We start from the raw sequence: 20,117 nt of genomic DNA, 5'->3' as shown, positions 1-20,117 counted from the left end.
GTCCTTGCCAAACAGGAGACCCCGAGTTCCATCCCCAATACGGCAAAACAAAAATTGGCTTATAAACACTTCAGAACCTTGTTAAATATATTTTCTGTCCCTCCCTGATTCAGCCTCATTAAAGCACAAATCAAGACCTCAGGGTGCCTGCATGGTCTCTACACTCTCCACTGGCTAGGAACATCCCCACTCCAAAACTACACAAAGGACCTTTGGGATGGATTTATCAATGGCTAAGATTTTTATGTGCATTACAAAGTTGTCTATAATCGTGGGTTGTTACCTATTTCTACAAAATCCAGGTTTGTAACATTAAATATAATTCTCAAGGGGCTGAGGTGAAGCAGCCCAGGCATGTAATTATTCAAGGACCCACCAGACCCAAAGGATGTGCATGACCTTCATACACTTCAGTAACAGCCATTCCTCCCAGTCAGGCCTGATGCACACTGGCCAGCAGGCATGCAGAGGGTCCTGAATTCAGCATATAGCTGGAAGGGGTTGAAGGAGTAGTTTTTTCCTACTTTATTCCAAGGGAAAAAGTGCATCATTTTTTAAAGTCCTACAGAGAAACTGCCTTCAGAAGCGAGTGTCTGTGGAGCTTGGCAGGCCTTACAGGGACAGCTGTTTTCTTCAGTAGTAGTCTTGAGGAACTGTCAACTATCACTCCTTGCTTTCCTCTGGCTGCCAAGCAATCAGAGCTAAGGTGCAGGTTGCTGTGCTCACCTGGTACAACCCCATTTGCGTACTGTCCTGTTTTCTCATTTGGATTTTCTACTTGTTGTTACTTTCCTCTTTTTTATTTTTTTTGCCAATCTTGGGGCTTGAACTCTGGGCACTGTCCCTGAGCCCTTCAGCTCAAGGCTAGCTCTCTACCATTTGAGCCTCAGTGCCTCTTCTGGTTTTCTGGTTTATTGGAGATGAGAATCTCATGGACTTTCCTGCCCAGGCTGGCTTTGAACCACAATCTTCAGATCTCAGCCTTCTGAGTAGCTAGGATTACAGGCGTGAGCCACTGGCACCCAGCTACTTTCCTCCTTTAACAGTTCTTGTCCTCAAGTTATCCCTGTTTTTTTGAGGCAAGGTAAACACTGAAAAGAGCCTCCAACAGGCACATTTTGGGGAACCATTATATAATAAATGACCTATAGAAGGGAAGGAATTCACTTCTCACCAAAATATACACACACAAAAAAAATCAGAATCAAGTACCAGCTGAGGCTTTCCTCTATTTCTGGATCAAAGAGCAAAGATCCACAATCATTAACCCACTTCTTTTTAAGACAATGTAATCACAAATTTTTCCCTCCCAATAACTGACCAAAACATCAAACATAAGAACTTGTATTTTAGTTCAAACCAACTAAAGTGTGTTAACTCCACACTTCTCTAGCTTCATCTAAATAAATGCTTTTGTCACAGCTTTTCTAAGCCAATCATTTATCAAGAGGCTGAATCCCCACCAGGTATCAGAGGATATTTTTAGATCTTCAGTATTCAGCTCAACATCCACAAGAATGTTCCGTGTGTGGCCTAGTTCTCAGATCCACTATTATTTTTCCGTTCACAGAATGTTTAAGGAACAGTTTCCATTTCATGAGGAGCCAGGGCTTCAGGAAGGGTGGTCCCACAGGGTCCCTGGAAGTGAAACCTGATCAAAGGATCAGATGTATTAGTTAGGAGCTACATGTTAGCGATAACAATGCCTACCTGCAACATTTCTTCATTACATCAAAACTTGTTGGTCCTACGGCTCAGGGCCTGGGTACAGTCCTTGAGCTTTTGTGCTCAAGGCTGGTGCTTTATCATTCCAAGCCACAGCTCCACTTCTAATTTTTTAGTGGTTAATTCTCCAATTAAGAGGCTCATGCTGGCTCTGAACTTTGAGCCTCAGCTCCTAGCCTCCTAAGAAGCCAGGATTGCAAGTGTGAGGAACCAGCATCTAGTGGTGTCTATAATTTCTGTGCTCATTTCCCCCATCTCTTTTTTTGGATAACTAGGTTCTTCAAAAGTGGCTGCAGCCCTACATACTCCTGCCAGTACCTTCCACCTGACATATATGATCTCCAAGTCCTCACTACTTGCTTTTCCCCTCTTTTTCTAATTAGAGTCACTGTGGTGGTTGTGAAGTAGTATCTCATTGGAGCTTTCATTTGTATGTACATCCTTACTGACTAGTGATGTTGAATGTCATTGTAATATGCTTATTGATTCTATGTACATATTAGAGAAATGTCTAACTTTTCTGTCAGTCTTTTATCTGTATTATCTTTTTAGTTGCATATATAGTTTATATACATTTAGACTGTACGGGTATATATACATATATAGTCTATATACAAATCTTTAAACTATTAGACTTGGAAATATGGCTGGGAAGTTGGCTCAGTGATAGAGTGCTTGCCTTGAATGCATGAGGCCCTGGGTTCAATTCCTCAGCACCACATAAGCAAAATGAAAAAAGCCCGAAGTGGCGCTGTAGCTCAAGTGGTAGGGTGCTAGCCTTGAGTGGAAGAGCTGAGGGACAGCGCCCAGGCCCAGAGTTCAGCCCCCATGACCAAAAATAAATAAATAAATAGACTTGGAAATATTTCTACATTGTACATTGACATGTTGAATTAAGACCTTTTGCACAACTACTGAAATATATGTATATATATATATATATATATATATATTTTTTTTTTTTTTTTTTTTTTCCCTCGTCAGTCATGGGGCTTGAACTCTGGGCTTGGGCGCTGTCCCTGTGCTCTTTAGCTCAAGGCAAGCACTCTACTGCTCTACTGCTTAAGCCACAGTGCCACTTCCGGTTTTCTAGTGGTTTATTGGAGATAAGAGTCTCATGGATTTTCCTGCCCAGTCTGGCTTTGAACTGTGATCCTCAGATCTCAGCCTCCTGAGTAGCTAGGATTACAGGCATGAGCCACCGGCGCCCAGCTGAAAGATAATTTTTTAAAGGATTTTTTTCTTCAATTTTGTGAGTAGATTTTCACTCTATTGATGTACAAAAACATTTAACTTGAATAAAAACCAATTTACCTATTTTTTTTGTGTGTGGGGGGGGGCCCGGTCGTGGGGCCTGAACTCTGGGCCTGGACACTGTCCCTCAGCTCTTCAGCTCAAGGCTAGCGCTCTACCACTTGAGCCACAGTGCCACTTCCGGCTTTTTTCTTTTTGCTTATGTGGTACTGAGGAATCGAACCCAGGGCCTCATGCATGCAAGGCAAGCGCTCTACCACTGAGCCACCTTCCCAGCCCTACCTTTTTTTTTTTTTTTTTCTGTTACTCATGCTTTTGGTATCAGGTCTAAGAAAGTTTTAGCTAACACAGGGTCACAAAGATTTTCTGCTTGGTTATCTTTTTTGAGGATTTTATAGTTCTCACATTTAGGTTCAGGCCTAAGATCCATTTTGAGTTAGTTTTGGTGTGTGTTGTAGCAAAGGATCAGACTGCAATTGCATGAGGCTATCCAGCACCGTGATTGAAAAGGTTGTTCTTTCCCCTGCTGAACCATCTTCACAGGTTGCAAAAATCAACTGACCACAAATATGAGGAGTTATTTTGGGGGGGGAGGGGGAAGTCAGTCATGAGGCTTGAACTCTGGGCCTGGGCACTGTCCCTGAGCTCTTCAGTTCAAGGCTAGCACTCTACCACTTGAGCCAAGCACCACATCCAGTTTTCTGTTGGTTAATTGAAGATAACAGTCTCACGGACTTTCCTGCCCATGCTGGCTTTGAACTACAATCTTCAGATCTCAGCCTTCTAAGTAGCCACTGGTGCTAGCATATGAGGCGTTATTTATTTATTTCACTAGACTTTCTGTTCTGTTCTACTGGTTTTATATATCCATCCTTAAAACAATTGCCACACCACCTTGGTTAAATAACTGTAGTAAGTTTTGAAATGTCTAGGTGTGATTTTGGTCTTTTTGCTTTGACAGAAAAGTCCCCTGAATTTTCAATATGAACTTTGGGATCACCTTGCCTATCTCTGCAAAAATCTAGTTGTAATATTGATAGGGAGTAGGTTGAACCTCTTGGAGACTATGGTCATTTTAATAATATTAAGTAATCCAATCCATGATATGGGATACGTTTCTATTTAATATTCTTTATTTCGCTCAATAGTGTTTTGTATAAATTTTGCATAAAGACTGTTTTTAGAGAACTTTTTGAGCGATGGAGGGGGTAACATTGTCCAAAAAGAAACGTATTATTTACCTGACATATAACTAACCCCTCTGTACATCACCTTTATAATAGCAACAAAATACTTTTTTAAAAAGAGAAATGGGAAGTTTTCACAACTTACAAACAAATGATGAATTATGGACCAGGCAGCCAAATATACAAATGCATAAGAAAGACCAGTACCAAAGTCAGCTAAGTCAGCTGAGGAGGATGCTATTTAAGTGCCTATGCCACGTTTTATCCCAGGGCCAACTCAGAGCCACAGTTCACACCCTGTATGCACAGGATAATTGCTAAGAAAGAAACTAAAAGCAATCACCATGTCCTGCAACCTTCAGTGGCATCATGATGATTCTAAGAATTGGAGCCCAGTCACTGGGATTTTTTAAATACTCAACCAACATGAAAAGCCTTTGATTAAGGAACCAAAGTGTTTTATGGGAGGAGAGGAGAGTCAGTTGTATTTATATTCTAGAAGGAAATTTAACTAGCAACCAAGGATTAAAAGTAAAGCAAAACAAGGGTCAAGGCATAACATGGGACCTGGGATTCGTGAGATGGCCATGAATACAGAGGTTCTTTGGAATCAAATTGCAGACAAATTTACCCAGTGAATAGAAGCTTTTTCTGGGTCATTTTTCAGGCTTCCCTGCTGAGGGCTACTCACCTATATCTAAAAGGTCATTACCAAACATAGTTCACAATATTAACTGCAAGGTAAATCTAAGAAACATAGAGCTTTCAAAAAAGAAAAGCCTGTGGCAGATCCTATGTTGAAACATAGACACCTGCACCTGTGCTCAGAGATACTTTGTTCTTCCACAAAAGGAGCTATAAAGCGAGACTGTCTTCTCTCCTCATTCCTCTCCCCTGTCCTTCCCTTCCCTTCCCTAAAAATTAGGACAGTAGTTAAGATCTGTGGTGACATGTCCAAGCCTGCCCTCCACCTCCCAATGCCCAGCTTGGCACCCGTGTACCTGAATGTGTTTGTGGCTGGGGTGGTCTCCGTGTTAAACTCGGCCACTGGAACTCCCCTAGCAGCCACTTGAGGGGCAAACAAGGCAGCTGGGTAGACCACAGATGAAGTCCCTACCTGCAAAGCAGCACATGGGAATGACTGTGGGGAGACTTTCAGAAAACCTTTGATACACTTAGGTAGGGCTGTCGCTGCAGCAAGAGCAGGCTAGGCAGGATGAGACACGGTGGAGGGGTCCACACATGCAAGTTTAGCGGCAACCTTCAGGCCATTCGTAGAATTTAGGAAGACCATGAGATACAGAAAGGAGAGTTACACGAATGGACAGAGGTAGGAAGAAATGACCCATTCAACATGTTGGAAAGATTGGGGTGGGAGAATACTGTTTCTGTTTCTGCTGTTTTTGTTTTGGTTTTTTTTGGGTCCGGTCGTGGGGCCTGAACTCTGGGCCTGGGCGCTGTCCCTCAGCTCTTCAGCTCAAGGCTAGCACTCTACCACTTGAGCCACAGTGCCACCTCCGGCTTTTTTCTCTTTGCTTATGTGGGGCTGAGGAATCGAACCCAGGGCCTCCGGCATGCAAGGCAAGTGTTCTACCACTGAGCCACCTTCCCAGCCCTGTTTCTGCTTTTTGAAGTTATAAAAATGATCTATGTTCTTTCCCTAACTTGGAAAATTTAACAACAAAATGTTAGCATGTTACCCATGATTCCACTACCCAACAATATATAGTTATTTTTGAGAGGGAGGCAGTACTGGGGTTTGAACCCAGGGCCTCACACTTAATAGGCAGGTATGTCTCTTGGTCTATTTTCTTTAGTTAGTTTTCAGACAGGGTCTTGTGATTTTGCCCAAGCTGGCCTGCTCTGTTATAATCCCCCTATTTATACCTCCTGCATAGCAGGGATCACAGGCTTGTACCACCACACCCACTTTATGGTTTGAGTTAAAATGAAGGAAGGGAGGGAAAGAAGAAGGAAAGGAAGCAATAATAAATCCCACCCTCAGATTCAGTGCTTCAGAGAATCCTGAGGACTGAGGAAGGGTGTGACCTACCACTAGACACAGGTCACAGAGGGCAAGCTCTCTGTCCACCTCCTCCAGAATGGCAGGATCCAGGTTTTCTCCAAACCACACCACATGTGGTCGCAGCAAGCCCCCGCACCCTGCCTCCTCACACCTGGAAGAGAGCAATTCTGAATCACCCTTAGCTGCCTAAGACCCAGGGAAGGCTGGGGACTACCCAGAACCCATGCAAGTGAGCCACTTCACACTAACACACTTCACTAACAGGAACTTGCCAAGTAGAACTTCCCTAGTAAAGTTTCTTTTTCCTGTCCACCCAGTGGCATTGACATGGAATCAACTGAGATGGACTGCTCTTTTCAGAAGCTTTTCCTTGTATATTACAAAGCAGTTCTGGGCAGAACCCTGGCCTGGGACCTGCCTTCAGTACTTGCAGAACCCCTAAAATCTTCAATGACCTCTTCCACTTTCTGGCTCTCTTGAGACCTGTCTGTAGCCAGCCCTCCAGTGCCCATTACTGCAAGCCCTCATGTTTCAATTTTTCCTCTAGCTTACCACGTCCAATACCAGTAGCTTAGAAATAATCTCCTACTCAGGAACCCCCAGAACTCCCATTATTTCAAATTACAATTAGTAATGAATTCAGTAATGAAAACCCTCATTAAAAACACAAAGGGATTGGTAGTGAAATAAAGCCATGAACTAGCAACATTTTATAGCCATTTTTGAGAAAGCAATAGTATTTTTGTATGTTGAACCTTCTGAGAAGTCCTGTAACAATGTAAATGGAGGAGGGGGCAGTTATTTTTATTTTTTTGCCAGTCCTTGGGCTTGAATTCAGGGCCTGGGCCAGAGTGCCACTTCTGGCTTTTCTGTTTATATGGTACTGCGGAATCAAACCCAGGGCTTCATGCGTGCTAGGCAAGCACTCTACCACTAAGCTACCTTCCCAGCCCCACGCTTCCATATTTCTTTGGCCATGTAACATCTTTTTGTAGAAATGCTCTTAGTATGACATGTACTATGAATCTCTGAACACTGTTGGAAGCACTGTTTCAGTGACTAGATTTGAAAATTTGACATAAAAATGTATTTTTTTTCTAGTGCTGGGAAATATAACCCAGGGCTTTGTATAAGATTTTACCATTTGAGCTATACCCCAGGCTTTTATTTTTACTTTCTTAAAGAGCCTTTGTGATCCTTTTACCTCCACCTCCTATGCCCAGCTTCTTTTCTTTAGTCTACAAAAATAGTTTGGTGAAGCAATTTTGTCTTTGAAAGATCTTTGAATGTCTCCCTAATCCTGAACTGATAATGCGGAGAATGAAGAGAATGGAAAAGAAGGAGGAGGGGGCAGGAAAGAGGGGGAAAGAGTAGGAGGGGCAGGAAGAGTGAGAGGGAGGGTTAACAGGAAGGGAAAGGGCAGAGAGGAGAGAAGGAAGGGGAAGGGGAGAAGTAGGAGGAGGAAGAAGAAAAGGAAGAAGGAGGAGGAGGAGAAGAAAGAAGGAAAAAGAAACAAAAGGAAGGAAGGAAGAAAAAAAGGAAGGAGAAGGTAACAACAGCAGATTTACTGGCAAATTTCAGGATGTAGCCTTGTACTTTCTAAAATTTAGATGACGCTCTGTCATATAGCTGCAGAACTCAAATAATCCACCAAAACACTAAACATAAAGGGACGGAAGCTGGGTATGTTTGTAGTCACAGTTACGGAGGGATAAAATAGTATGTCAAAACTCTGGAACTAGCCTGAGCAATATAGGAGGGCTCTGTCTCAGACACACAGACACACACACAGTCTCAAAAACACACACACAGTCTCAAAAAGACACACACACACTCTGTCTCAAAAAGACACACACACACACACACTGTCTCAAAAACACACACACACTGTCTCAAAAACACACACACACACTGTCTCAAAAACACACACACACACACACACTGTCTCAAAAAGACACACACACACACTGTCTCAAAAACACACACACATACTGTCTCAAAAAGACACACACAAACACACACATACCCCTCTGAGGGGCAGGACTAGATAAAAGATGTTCCTTTGTTTCACCTTTTGTCTTTTTGCTCTTGGCCTTGCTGGTCAGGACTAGATTGTGCATTTTTTCATTTAAGAGGTATCTCATGGACAGACATTGTGTGTATGCCTATAGTCCTAGCTGTCCAGAAAACAGAGACAGAAGCATCACAGTTCAGGACTAACCTTGTGCAGAAATTTGCAAGATGTTATCTCAAAAACAATCCAGACATATAATACATGCCTCTAGTTCCAGCTACTGGGGAGGCCATCTTTGGCAAAATCATGAGACCTTATCTGAAGAAGGAAACGACTGGGGCGTGGCTCAAGTGGCAGAGTGAGGCCACGCTCAAACCCCAGCAGTGCAATAATAAAAATAACAATGATAATAAATATTTACATTTTAGTTATTTTCTTTTTTGCAACCTGGAACACTAAACATAAAGGTTTTTTTACTTACCTGGGCAGTTTCTCAACTGGGATTCCTGCATCTCGAGTTTCAGGATCTGGAGCGCTGAAGCGTTAGAAAAGAAAGAGGGTCACTGGTATGCATAATCCAAGAATGAAGGAACAGCTTCACCCTGAAGCTTCTCTTTTTGGCAGAACTCCTCTGCATGCTCACGAGGAAGAGAACTAGGATAGGCGTCAAGGAATGGCCAGTGGCTTTCACTCCAGAGGGATCTTGTAGCGGGGAAGAGGCCTGGAGTGACCCAGCTTGCAGAGTCTTGTGATTTACCTTATATGCTTTAGCATCATTTGGCTCATCTGCAATGTTCACTTATCACTTACAGAAATTATACTACATTATTGCTGGGCACCAGTGGCTCACACCTGAATCCTAGCCGCTCAGGAGGCTGAGATCTGAGGATCATGGTTCAAAGCCAGCCCTGGCAAGAAAATCTATGAGATTCTTATCTCCAATAACTCACTCCAAAAAGCCAGAAATGGAACTGTGGTACAGCATTAGCCTTGAGCTCAGGGACAGCACTCAGGCCCTGGGATCAGCGCTTCCCCCCCCCCCCCCCCGAAAAAAAAGAAAGAAAAAAGAATTTATACTACACTAAAATGGCCCAGTAAACTTTTACCAATATTCTGAGTTCAGTATTTTTTCCTACTCATAATAGTGAATACTCATCATAAAAATGTTGCAAAGAGGGCTGGGAAGGTGGCTCAGTGGTAGAGTGCTTACCTTGCATGCATGGGTTTGATTCCTCAGCACCACATAAGCAGAAAAAAAAAAGCCGGAAGTGGCGCTGTAGCTCAAGTGGTAGAATGCTAGCCTTGAGCTGAAGAGCTGAGGGACAGCGCCCAGGCCCAGAGTTCAGGCCACGACCGCCCCCCCCCCCCAAAAAAAAAAAAGTTGCAAAGAATAAAACATTTATCCAGGGACCAAGGGCTCAATAGGAGAAGAGGTCACTAGCATGTTCAAGGCTCTGGGTCTGATCCCCAGTCCTCCTCCACCAACAATCATCCACAATCCCTTCACTCCAATATCAGTAGTAATACTGTAATATTTTGTTGTGTTTTTTCTGAGCTTTTAACTAGTATATAGATGCATAAGCATGAAGTATTTGTATTTAACTAAATTGGGATCGTACAGTATCATATAGTATATCATTTAGTATACTGTTTTTACTTCACACTGTAAATTGTGAGCCAAATATTTATTTTATCAAATGTCTTTAGTGCATTCAGTCTTATTTCTCATAAATATCCACAGGAATTTTCAATGAATGTTTCATTTCCTCCTATCCATGTTGAACTTAGAGGGAAAAATGACATACTATGTCACACAGCATAATTACCCTTTTCCTGATAAAGCTGGACAAATTGGACTGTTGTAGTTCTCAGCCACAACGCCACAAGAGGTGCATCGAGTTTTAAATAAGGTTCCTGAAAAACACACACTAAGTTCAGAACTCTGAATAATCAAGAACAACTGTTGCTATGTCTAATTGAGTTTTTATCCACTCCTCTTAGCAAATGGGCCTTGCCTAGGGATCATGGGAAATACAAAGGCAAATAGACTAAAAAGCTTCCGGATCTGGAGGAGAAAACAAGTAGTAGTAGGACTAATGTGGCTCAGTTACCTTGGAGTGATGTTCAGGTAGACCTAAAGTAGTCAATGGGGAAGAGGCATCTCCACTTAACACTAAGGGTATGATTTACTATGTATGTAATTATGAAAGGTCAGTGGCTTAGAGTATGTTTCTAAAATCTTTGAATTCATGCAGCCTTAATTTTTACATAGAATTAAGTAACTGATAAAAAAGAGGGCTGAGCCTAGTGGTTCACACTTGTAATCCCAGCTACTCTGAAGGCAAAGATAGGAGGATCTTGGTCCAAGGTGAGTCCTGGCAAAAACATGAGACTATCTGAAAAACAAACTAGAGGTAAAAAGTGTAGGGATGTATCTCTAGTGGTAGAGTACTTGCTGAGAAAGCATTGGGTGCTAAGTTCAAACTTAATACCACCAAAAACTACATATAAACATGCATACATGTATGTTTTGAAATTAAGTCTAAGTTTTAAAATTATTTTTAGTTGTTGTATAATTATATATATATGGTGCAGTATGACAACTTGATACATGTATATAACTTTTGATAATCAGATGAGGATAATTAGCATCTCATGTATTTCCATTTCTTTGTGTTTGGAACTTATTTGGATTTTTTGTTTTAAAGTATTAGAGGGGCTGGGAATGTGGCTTAGTGGTAGAGTGCTTGCCTAGCATGCATGAAAACCCTGGGTTCAGTTCCTCAGTACCACATAAACAGAAAATACTCAAGTGATAGAGTGCTAGCCTTGAGCAAAAGAACCTCAGCGACAGTGCCTAGGCCCTGAGTTTAAGCCCCAGAACTGGCAAAAAAAAAAAAAAGTATTGGAGTTTGAACTTATTGCTTTGAGCTTGCTTGCTCATGGCTGGTGTTCTACAGTGTGAGCCATGTCTCCAGCCCTGCTTTTTGCTAGATGAAGTCGAGTGAACTTTCAAGTCTTGGCTGGCTTGAAACTATAATCCTCCAAAAGTTCTGAGTAGCTAGGATTACAAATGTGAGCCACTAGCACCTGGCCATTAGTATGTTTTAGCAAGTCCTTTCTGTAAGTGTAGAACAACAAATAAAGGATAATAAAATTGCATATCATAGTTTGGGCAGATTTTTTTTTTTGCCAGTCCTGAGGCTTGAGGTTTTTTTTGCTCGAGGCTAGCATTCTACCACTTGAGCTACAGAACCACCTCCAGCTTTTTCTGCTTACCTGTTACTAAGGAATGCAACCCAGGGCTTCTTGCATGCTGGGTAAACAATAAGCCACAAGGCCCCTCAAGGTCCTTTTCATCTCAACTGTTCGGTTTTTTTCTCAGCTTATCTATTTACTTATCTATCTCCAGCCATTTGTTAGTAATTTTGGAGATTGTGAACTGTTAATTTTATTTCAAAGTCACCTTATGTAAATACATCTTTCTACAAACTAGCCAATCACCAGCACATTGTGAACCTGAGCTCAACCAATCTGAACAGAGGGGTGGGGCCTGTTGCATTAGGGATAAATATAGGAGCAGCCTGCCTGCTCTGTGGGTTTGCTTGCCAGATTTTTGGCTGTTAGTGCACCCTTCTGCAGAAGTAAATTTTGCATTGCTGAGACAATTCTTTATTTTTGTGTCTATTGTTGTGACTCTAGTGTCTCTTGGATAGCATATTTATAATAACACATAGCTCAGGATGCATCCTAAAAGTGATGGCATCTTCAATTTTAATGAAATGAAGAGGCTTTGTTGCTTTTGTTTTGTTTTGTTTTTGGCTGGTCGTGGGGCCTGAACTCTGGGCCTAGGCGCTGTCCTTCAGCTCTTCTGCTCAAGGCTAGCGCCATATACCACTTTTGCCACAGCGCCATTTCCAGCTTTTTCTGCTTATGTGGTGCTGAGCAATCGAACCCAGGGTCTCATGTATGCAAGGCAAGCATCTACCACTGAGCCACCTTCCCAGCCCCTGAAGAGGTTTTTTTTGAACACAAGTTACAAGGAAGTTCTCATTCCTTGCAACCAAAGCAAGCCCTCAGCAGGCCACCCAAATGGTGTGCCTAAATTCTTCAAAGAACTCTGCAAATAGGCATTGTCATCTTCACCAACATGGCTGACTGCTAACATGGCAGAGACGTGAGCAGAGACCCGGGGGAATCAGTCTGCTAACTGTTCTTGGGACACAGCAGACAAAGTCCAAGTGAACAGCGTTGCCCAGCCTACCTAAAGCAAAAACAGGCGCTAAACAAACAGGTGGGCCACGCTGGAAGCCTGGACTGCGATCCTGCCACAGCCACGACGACCCTCAGCGGCGGTGTCCCCCGCAATTCCAGCCAGGGCGCCAGGGTCGAGGGCTCAGATAACACGCAGGCTCTGGTTCAGCGGGCCCTGGTGGGGCCAGGCTCATCCGCCAAGGGCGCAGGAGAGGCGGTGCTGCCCACAGGAGCAGGAAATGGCCAGTGAGGGGTGCTAGAGGCTAGGGCGGCCCGCCGTTCAAATGCCAGCGGGTGCGGACGTCCCCGGGGGGTAGGCGGTGGGGAAAGCCCTTACCGTGGATTTCCAGGAGGTTCTGGGTGCCAGCCTTGCGGTGCAGCTCGTCGATGTTCTGGGTGATGACCACGACCCGCCGGCCCTGGGGACGCAGCCGGGCCTCGCACTCGGCCACGGCCAGGTGCCCGGGGTTGGGCTCCTTGCTCCGCATGACCTCGCGCCGGTAGTGGTAGAACTCCCACACCCGCGACGGGTTGTGGGCGAAGGCCTGGGGAGTTGCCAAGTCCTGGGGGCGGAGGAGGCAGGGTTGGGATGGGGGGGGGAGGGAAGGGGTGTCGGATCACAGGCTAGGCCCAATCCTGGGGCAAAGCTGAGGCCCTGGAGAGGGGTTGTCTCCAGTCCTTCATTTCAAAGCGGGGTCATGGCCACCCATCAAACGAGGAACAGCAAAGAAAGTCAGGTGGGAAGGCATTAGGGCTGAATTTGCCTCTTCACAGAACCCGGAAATATATGGGGGTCAATCTCATTTTGAGATATACCCAAGAAAAAGGTAAGGTGTAAAATGCCCCCTTGAGGCATCATAGCTGAGAAACCCAGGTTTTTGTCTTTGGGTGTTTTTTTTTTTTTGGCCAGTTCTGGGGCTTGAACTCAGGGCCTAGGCACTGTCCCTGAGCTGCTTTTTTGCTCAAGACTACTACTCTACCACTTGGGCCACAGTACCACTTCAAGCTTTTTCTGTTTATGTGGTACTGAGCAATCAAACCCAGGGCTTCATGCAAGCTAGGCAAGTGCTCCACCACTAAGCCACATTTACAGCCCAGAAACCTAGTTTTTATAACTATAACTAGAGCTACACACATACTACACACATACCTTCCTATACACAATTACACATGCCTCACACACACAACTACACATACAAACACAGATACATTCCTATATACAACTACATGTATCTCATATGTACGACTACACATACTTTCCTGTATGCAACTACACACACAACTATATACACATGCATTCCAGCACATAACTACACATACTACTCACACACACAACTGCAAATACACAATAACACTCAAAAATATACATACACATGCATGTACACACAACCATACATATAACTACACACATACTTGCATACAAACTATACATGTGCACATACAACACCACCTACATGTTTATATACATATACACAACTCAGACACAACAACTAAATAGACATATGCTTACAAACTACACATATACACAATTCACACACATATACCCAACTATATTCACAGGTATACATATACACATGACATGTACATACAAGTACACACATGCTTAAATACAAACCTATACACCTATATATACACACAGTTCACACATGTATACTTGTATATTTCTATATGTAACCGCACAAATTACATTCAACCAAATATATACATATATGCATGTGCATGCACAACTATACACATATAGCTATACATACACCTGTAAAGGCAATATAATAAGGTAACAGAATGTAAAATAAAGTACAGCTCCTCTTCTAGGAGAAACAGATGTCATTCATAGCACAGTGGTAGCTGGGTAGGGCACAAGGGTGGATGGGCAAGATAGAATATTCTACATCTGGCTTATGAGGGTGATGGAAACTTAGGTGCATGCACCTTTCAAAAATCAGCAAGATGAGGCTGGGCGTTGGTGGTTATACCTGTAATCTGATTCAGGTATTCAGGAGGCTGATATGAGAAGATGGTAGTTCAAAGTCATTTGGGGGCAGGAAAGTCCATGAGACTCTTATTTCCAATTACCACCAAAAAGCTGGAAGTAGAGGTGTGGCTCAAGTGGTAGAGCAAAAAAAGCCCAGGGACAGCTCTCAGGTCCTGAATTCAAGCCCTAGGACTGACACGTGCGCAGGCCCACATAACTCAGCAAAGTGAGCATACAACACATGTTGCATTCCATCCTATACAAATCCTGCCTTGATAATGCTAATTTTCAAAAGAAATGTGGTTTGTGTCATGAGAAAGCATCGCACTACACTCGGTTATAGCTTCATTAAGAACAGCCTTTTACTGTTCAGGGAACATTACTAACCTGAGCTTGCCATTTTCTCCAATAGCCTCCAGCTCCTCTGAAAGTTGGAACCCCGCTTTCAGCACTAATGCCAGCCCCTGAAATAATGGCTATGTGCTTTGCCTTGGCAAAACACTTCCGAAAGTCTGCCATGCCTAGAGAAAGAATAAGATCTGTATGAATCCAGTGTCACATTTCGATGTTCATATCCCATATCAACTGCCTATACTTTGGATCCTGACCTTGTACAAAGTTATTCTTTAAGATACTTCAGCAAAAATTGTTTGTAGCTGGTTGGGTAAGACATGTCATGGGTATGGGTATTGTGAGGAAAGCAGCAGCTTAGTCACCACCTGGCTTGGAATCTCAGCTCTGCCTCCACCCCAGAGAAACTGCTTGCCTTTCTCTATGCTCGGTTCCCTTGGCTGTTTGATGTACATACTGCGTACATAGCAGGGTAACTATGCAGACTTTAGAAGGGCTGGTGGACAATATCCATCTTCCTTTATCAAAGTCAAAACAATGGGAGATGAAAATGGGAGGACCACAGTTCGAGTCCAGCTCAAACCAAAAAGGTTAGCAAGACCCTGTCTTAAAAACAAGCTAGGGGCTGGGAACATGGCTTAGTGGTAGAGTAGCTTGCCTAGCATACATGAAGCCTTGGGTTCAATTCCTCAGTACCACAGATACAGAAAAAGCCAGAAGTGGTGCTGTGGCTCAAGTGGTAGAGTACCAACCTTGAGCAAAAGAACCTCAATTCCCAGAACGGGCAAACAAACAAGCAAAGCTAGATGCAGTGACATACACCTGTTGCTCCTGCTACAGGAGCTAAAGATAGGAGGATGGCCAGAGCTGGTCCTGGGCAAAAAAATGAAAGGCCTTACCTGAAAAATAACTGAGGCAAAAAAACACTGAAGTTTAGATTGATTGCTGGGCAGCACGAGGCCCTAAGTTCAAACCTTAGTACTCCTTTGCCCCCCGCCCCCCCCCCCACACACAAAACAAGCCTGTAGATTTGGAGAGGGCTGAGCGGAGGCTCGATGAATCCCAAACACTCAACGTCTCTCCTAATTCACTCTCTCTGTGGGGGTGGTGCTAATTCCAGTTTCCCTAGGCATAGTGAGCTCACGGCAAGAATTCCTCTCTTGTAAACAGCTCTGTCCCAACATGGAGACATAACTGTGCGCTCTGACTGCTCAAACAAGAGTCAGGCTTCTCCACAAGGCATCACCAGGGACCTGGATGCCAGGGAGGGGCTGGACCCATGGAAGGGCAAGCCCACAGTAGTCTAGGTCACAGAGTATGGCGTGTCTTCCCCCTGAACCTCCACATGACCCTCCTGCTTGATCTCTGCCAGCGGAGGCAGCAACTGTGTTCAGCCAAGCCTCTGAGCCCAGCTCAGTATTAATCATTTTCTGTGGACCTCAGGGGTCATTTACCCCCAAAATGACCTCATCTCGAGACAAGCAGAAGGAGCCAGACCTGGAGCTGGCAATGGGGAGCTGCCATTGTCGCCCTTGGGCAGCAGTGACTGGAAAAGAAATGCCAGGCAGGGCACGGCCTGGACCAATGCCGCTCCCGAGGCACACAGCCAGGCAGGCCCTCACGTGCAGACCGCATGCATGAAGGGTCCAGAGCCAGGCATCAGCTCCCTTCCAGGAGGACAAGTGAGACCCTCCCCCCTTACCCACCTCCCCCATGAAACAGCACATGCTGACCCAGCACGGCTTGTGGCAGGCCTAAAGCTCTGGAACAGGAGCTGTGCCAGACATGGAGTGACCAAACTGGTGACAGCACTGAAGACTTAAAAACCAAAAAAAGTATCTTGAATTTCTCAACTGAGCAGGTTTTCTGATTTTCCCCACTGAGATAATACCGAGAAAAACTCTTGAGTGGATGAGTGTCCTCTGGGAGAGGGACCAGATGACAGATGGGGACTCGGGGGTAGCCCACTCGAATAGTAAAGGAAGCATGGCCTCCTTTCGTATCCCCAGCTGGGGGAGGGGGTGGGCAATGTCCCAGGGGTTTCTCATACCTGGATAGCTCTCTCTAAACAGGCACGGGACGTCCCACCTTCATGAGCTGCACCTGTGTCTGGACCAGGAGAGAAAATCTCCCCTCCCCTTCTTCTTGGTCCTACAGTGGACTGAGCCAGTGAGAACAAGGAGTAAAGAGCAAAGCCAGCCTCAGAAGCCAAGGAGCAGAGAATGCCAGCTCCCTCCCTGGTATCTCACTGGAGCTCTCCTCTCCACAGTCCTGGCAGTACCAGGCTGGAAGAAATGGCCAGACACATTGTTGACCCAGCTAGCATGGTATCATGCCGAAGCCCTGCCGACATCATGACTCTCAAGGAGACACTGGTGAGAAAAACAAGGCCTACCTGAGGCTAATGCTGGACTAACTGTCTAACCAGAACTAACCCTGGGTGGGTTAGTTTCCCCTACCTTGCTTACTCCTTCTCTCCCTTACCCATTCCTAGAATACTCTGCCACTAAGTCAGAGTCTTGGTATGGAGCCAAGGCCTCCAATGCACAGTCCTTCTGCTTCAATCTCCTGAGGTTACAGATGTGTATCACAGCACTCTGCTGTGAGTACATTAATAAAAATGTACTTTTTCTAGGAAATATAGATTTTTCTAGGAAATGTAGGAACAGAAGTCCCTAAGGACTTCAAAGTTCACCCCTGAAATTATCCCTAGCCCTAAAAGCCTTTTCTCCCCCACAGGGACACACTGTCATCTCCTGACAAATATTCCACACTCAGAGTGACTTCCATTAAGGTACGGTAAGCAACTTCTACAAACAAAAAGTCAACCTAGATTTGGTCCTTGGAAAATGGGATGCAAAATGCACTTAATGGCCAGGTGCCAGTGGCTCAGGCCTGTAATTCTAGCTACTCAGCAGGCTGAGATCTAAAGCTGTGGGTTCACAGCTAGCATGGACAAGAAAGTCCACGAGATTCTTATATGCAAGTACCACCAAAAAGCTGGAAGTGGAGCTGTGGCTCAAGAACACTACCAAACAGCTCAGGGAAAGTGTCCAGGCCTTGAGATCAAGCTCCAGTACCAGAGCCCACACGCACACATACACAACACAGTAAGGGTAATGTAGTGTGAAATGTGAAATCTTTCAAAACAAAACATTTTCTGGGACTGGAAATGGAGCTCAGAGATATAGTGCTTGTAGTTTGGTCACCAGCACCACAAACAAAGCAAAAAAATCCTGTGTGAAAAAATTAAATACAAACATTCCGAGAGATGCAGTAAAATGTCCTAAAGGGACTTGAATTTATTAAGAAACTCCATGTTGCTGGGTGGTAGAGTGCTTGCCTACCATGCATAAAACCCTGGTTCTATTCCTCAGTACCACATACACAGAAAAGGCTGGAAGTGGTGCTGTGGCTCAAGTGGTAGAGTGCTAACTTTGAGCAAAAGAAGCTCAGAAACAGTGCCCAGGCCCTAAATTCAAGCCCCAGGAGAGAGAGAGGGGAAGAGAGAGAGAGAGGGAGAGAGAGAGAGAGAGAGAGAGAGAGAGAGAGAGAGAGAGAGAGAGTCCAACCTTGTTTAGAAAGAACTTGCTTGAAAGACAAGAGGCCACAGCATCCCCAAAATCATCCTGAATACCTACTTCAATCTAGGTGTCCCCTACCACTATGGGAGCACCCAGAGCTTCACATTCCACTGGAGAGGAGATAATGAACTAAGAATAACTTACTTGAACTTGGCCGAGCCATCGTTAGGCAAACCTTGCTTTGGGAGGAGGCCAAAGGCTTCAATCCACAACACAAGGGGGAAATTAATCTGCTCTGGACAATCTGAAGAGGTCGCATCCGGTTTTCTTAGCAGTACTAATGTCAGGTAGGCTTTAGAAAAACCACAAAACAACATAGAAACAAAGCACATTCAGATATGTGTTTGAATATATGCACACACAGTGCATCTGTGTCTCATAATAGGAATTCTTACTGGAATTCCTTTTATCTATCGATTTTTCCTGATTTGAATTGTGTGCGTGCGTGTATGCACCCGCGGTACTGGGGCTTGAACTTAGGGCCTGGGCCTTGAGTTCAACACTTTTGCTGAGTAAACATCTTTGCTCCTTGACTTACAATGAATTTATATCCCAATAACCTCATTCATTGTAAGCTGAAAATACAGCTAATGAAAAATGTTTTTTAAGCCAAGATCATTGGCTCAGGTCTGTAATCTTAGCTACTTGAGAGGGACAGATTGGAGGATTATGGTCGGAGGCTAGAGTGGGCAACACAAGGTTGGAGGACCAAGGGGGAAGGGCCATAGCTGGCTGTAGGGAGCCTCACCTGTCATCCCCAGCGACAAGAGGAAGCACAAGGAGGAAAATCACAGCCCAGGCTAATGTGAGACGCTGCCTTAAAAATAACCAGCCGGCCTGGTGCCAGTGCCTCACTCCTGCCTGTAATCCTAGCTACTCAGGAGGCTGAGGTCTGAGGATCGCGGTTTGAAACCCAAGTGGGCAGGAAAGTGTGAGGCTGTTAAAGAGCAAAATGCAGCACGTGGAGCTGTGTGAAAAGAGCTCTAGCCTTGAGCAACCCCCCTCCCCAAAACCCCTGAGTTCAAGGCCTCGGACTGGCCCGGGCCACCCCCTGCCCCTCTCCTCCGTCCCCCCCACCGACCCCTCCACCGCCCGCGGGGTGCTCGCGGCCCGCAGTGACTTCCCACCCGCGTCCCGCCCCTTCTGGGGACCCCGCGGCCTCCGAACTCCTGGGGGGGGGGGGGGACCCGAGTCCTCACACGGCAGCTATGCCGGCCGGAGTCCGCCCAGAATGGGGCCCGCCGTCCCCACCACCTCCGGCGCCCCATCGCCCCTCGTCAGCCCCACTGTCCGCCCCCCCCCTCCCGGAGGACCCCACCCCACCCCACCCCACCCCACCCCCGTCAGCACCAGCCTCCCGCGGCCACTCGGCGCGCATGCGCACCGCGGGAGGGGGGGGGAGGTGCCCGGGCCTGCAGGGAGGGCGAGGGCGCCGTGGGGCCCCACGGGGACCCCTCCACCCGAGCCGAGCCTGGCCTCGAAGCTCCGACCCCGCGCGGGCTGAGACGCACCTGAGCGCGGGCGGCGGGGGAAGGACGCGGAGGGCGCGCGGCGGAGCGGTTCGGCGTCGCCGTCCGGTGCCGGCTGCGGCGCCCCCTGCCGGTGCCCGGGCGCCGAGTCCGGGGCCGCGAGGCGCGCCCGGGCCGCAAGGGGCGCCCGGGCCGCTGGGGGCGCCCGGCCCGCAGGGCGGTACCGCCTAGTGCCCAGCTGGCTCGCACAACGATGAAATGTGAGGGTCCCCAGCCTCGCC

The 20,117-nt window shown here is 45.7% G+C and overlaps 1 protein-coding gene across 2 annotated transcripts; it reads right to left on the bottom strand.

The window, feature by feature from the left end:
* Positions 1-1,209: 1,209 nt before the first annotated feature.
* On the bottom strand, positions 1,210-19,897 carry Sirt5 (sirtuin 5). Of its 2 annotated transcripts, none has more exons than XM_042678518.1 (9): positions 19,879-19,897; positions 18,512-18,659; positions 14,820-14,953; positions 12,798-13,023; positions 10,033-10,120; positions 8,688-8,741; positions 6,220-6,343; positions 5,168-5,283; positions 1,210-1,651 (listed from the first exon to the last, which is right to left on the bottom strand). In XM_042678518.1, exons 2-9 carry the CDS (start codon positions 18,624-18,626, stop codon positions 1,576-1,578), a joined length of 933 nt encoding a protein of 310 aa, XP_042534452.1. In that variant the 5' UTR covers positions 18,627-18,659; positions 19,879-19,897; the 3' UTR covers positions 1,210-1,575. The 2 variants fall into 2 exon arrangements, with proteins under 2 accessions (XP_042534452.1, XP_042534451.1); XM_042678517.1 differs by lacking the exon at positions 19,879-19,897 and adding an exon at positions 19,116-19,191.
* Positions 19,898-20,117: the final 220 nt, after the last annotated feature.

Source organism: Dipodomys spectabilis, unplaced genomic scaffold, assembly GCF_019054845.1.
Source record: "Dipodomys spectabilis isolate Male_0828 unplaced genomic scaffold, ASM1905484v1 ptg000045l, whole genome shotgun sequence".
NCBI lineage: Eukaryota > Metazoa > Chordata > Mammalia > Rodentia > Heteromyidae > Dipodomys > Dipodomys spectabilis.
This window is presented reverse-complemented; position numbering and strand designations above follow the sequence as displayed.

What these genes read in the sequence shown, in the direction of transcription:
- Sirt5 (XM_042678518.1), bottom strand. Translation starts at nt 18,626, where the DNA reads ATGCGACCTCTTCAGATTGTCCAGAGCAGATTAATTTCCCCCTTGTGT. An exon ending in GGAGAAAATGGCAAGCTCAG is followed by an intron (nt 13,024 to 14,819) that starts GTTAGTAATGTT and finishes CTCCGCCCCCAG; the next exon opens with GACTTGGCAACTCCCCAGGC. An exon ending in CCAGTTGAGAAACTGCCCAG is followed by an intron (nt 6,344 to 8,687) that starts GTAAGTAAAAAA and finishes GCTCTCTTCCAG; the next exon opens with GTGTGAGGAGGCAGGGTGCG.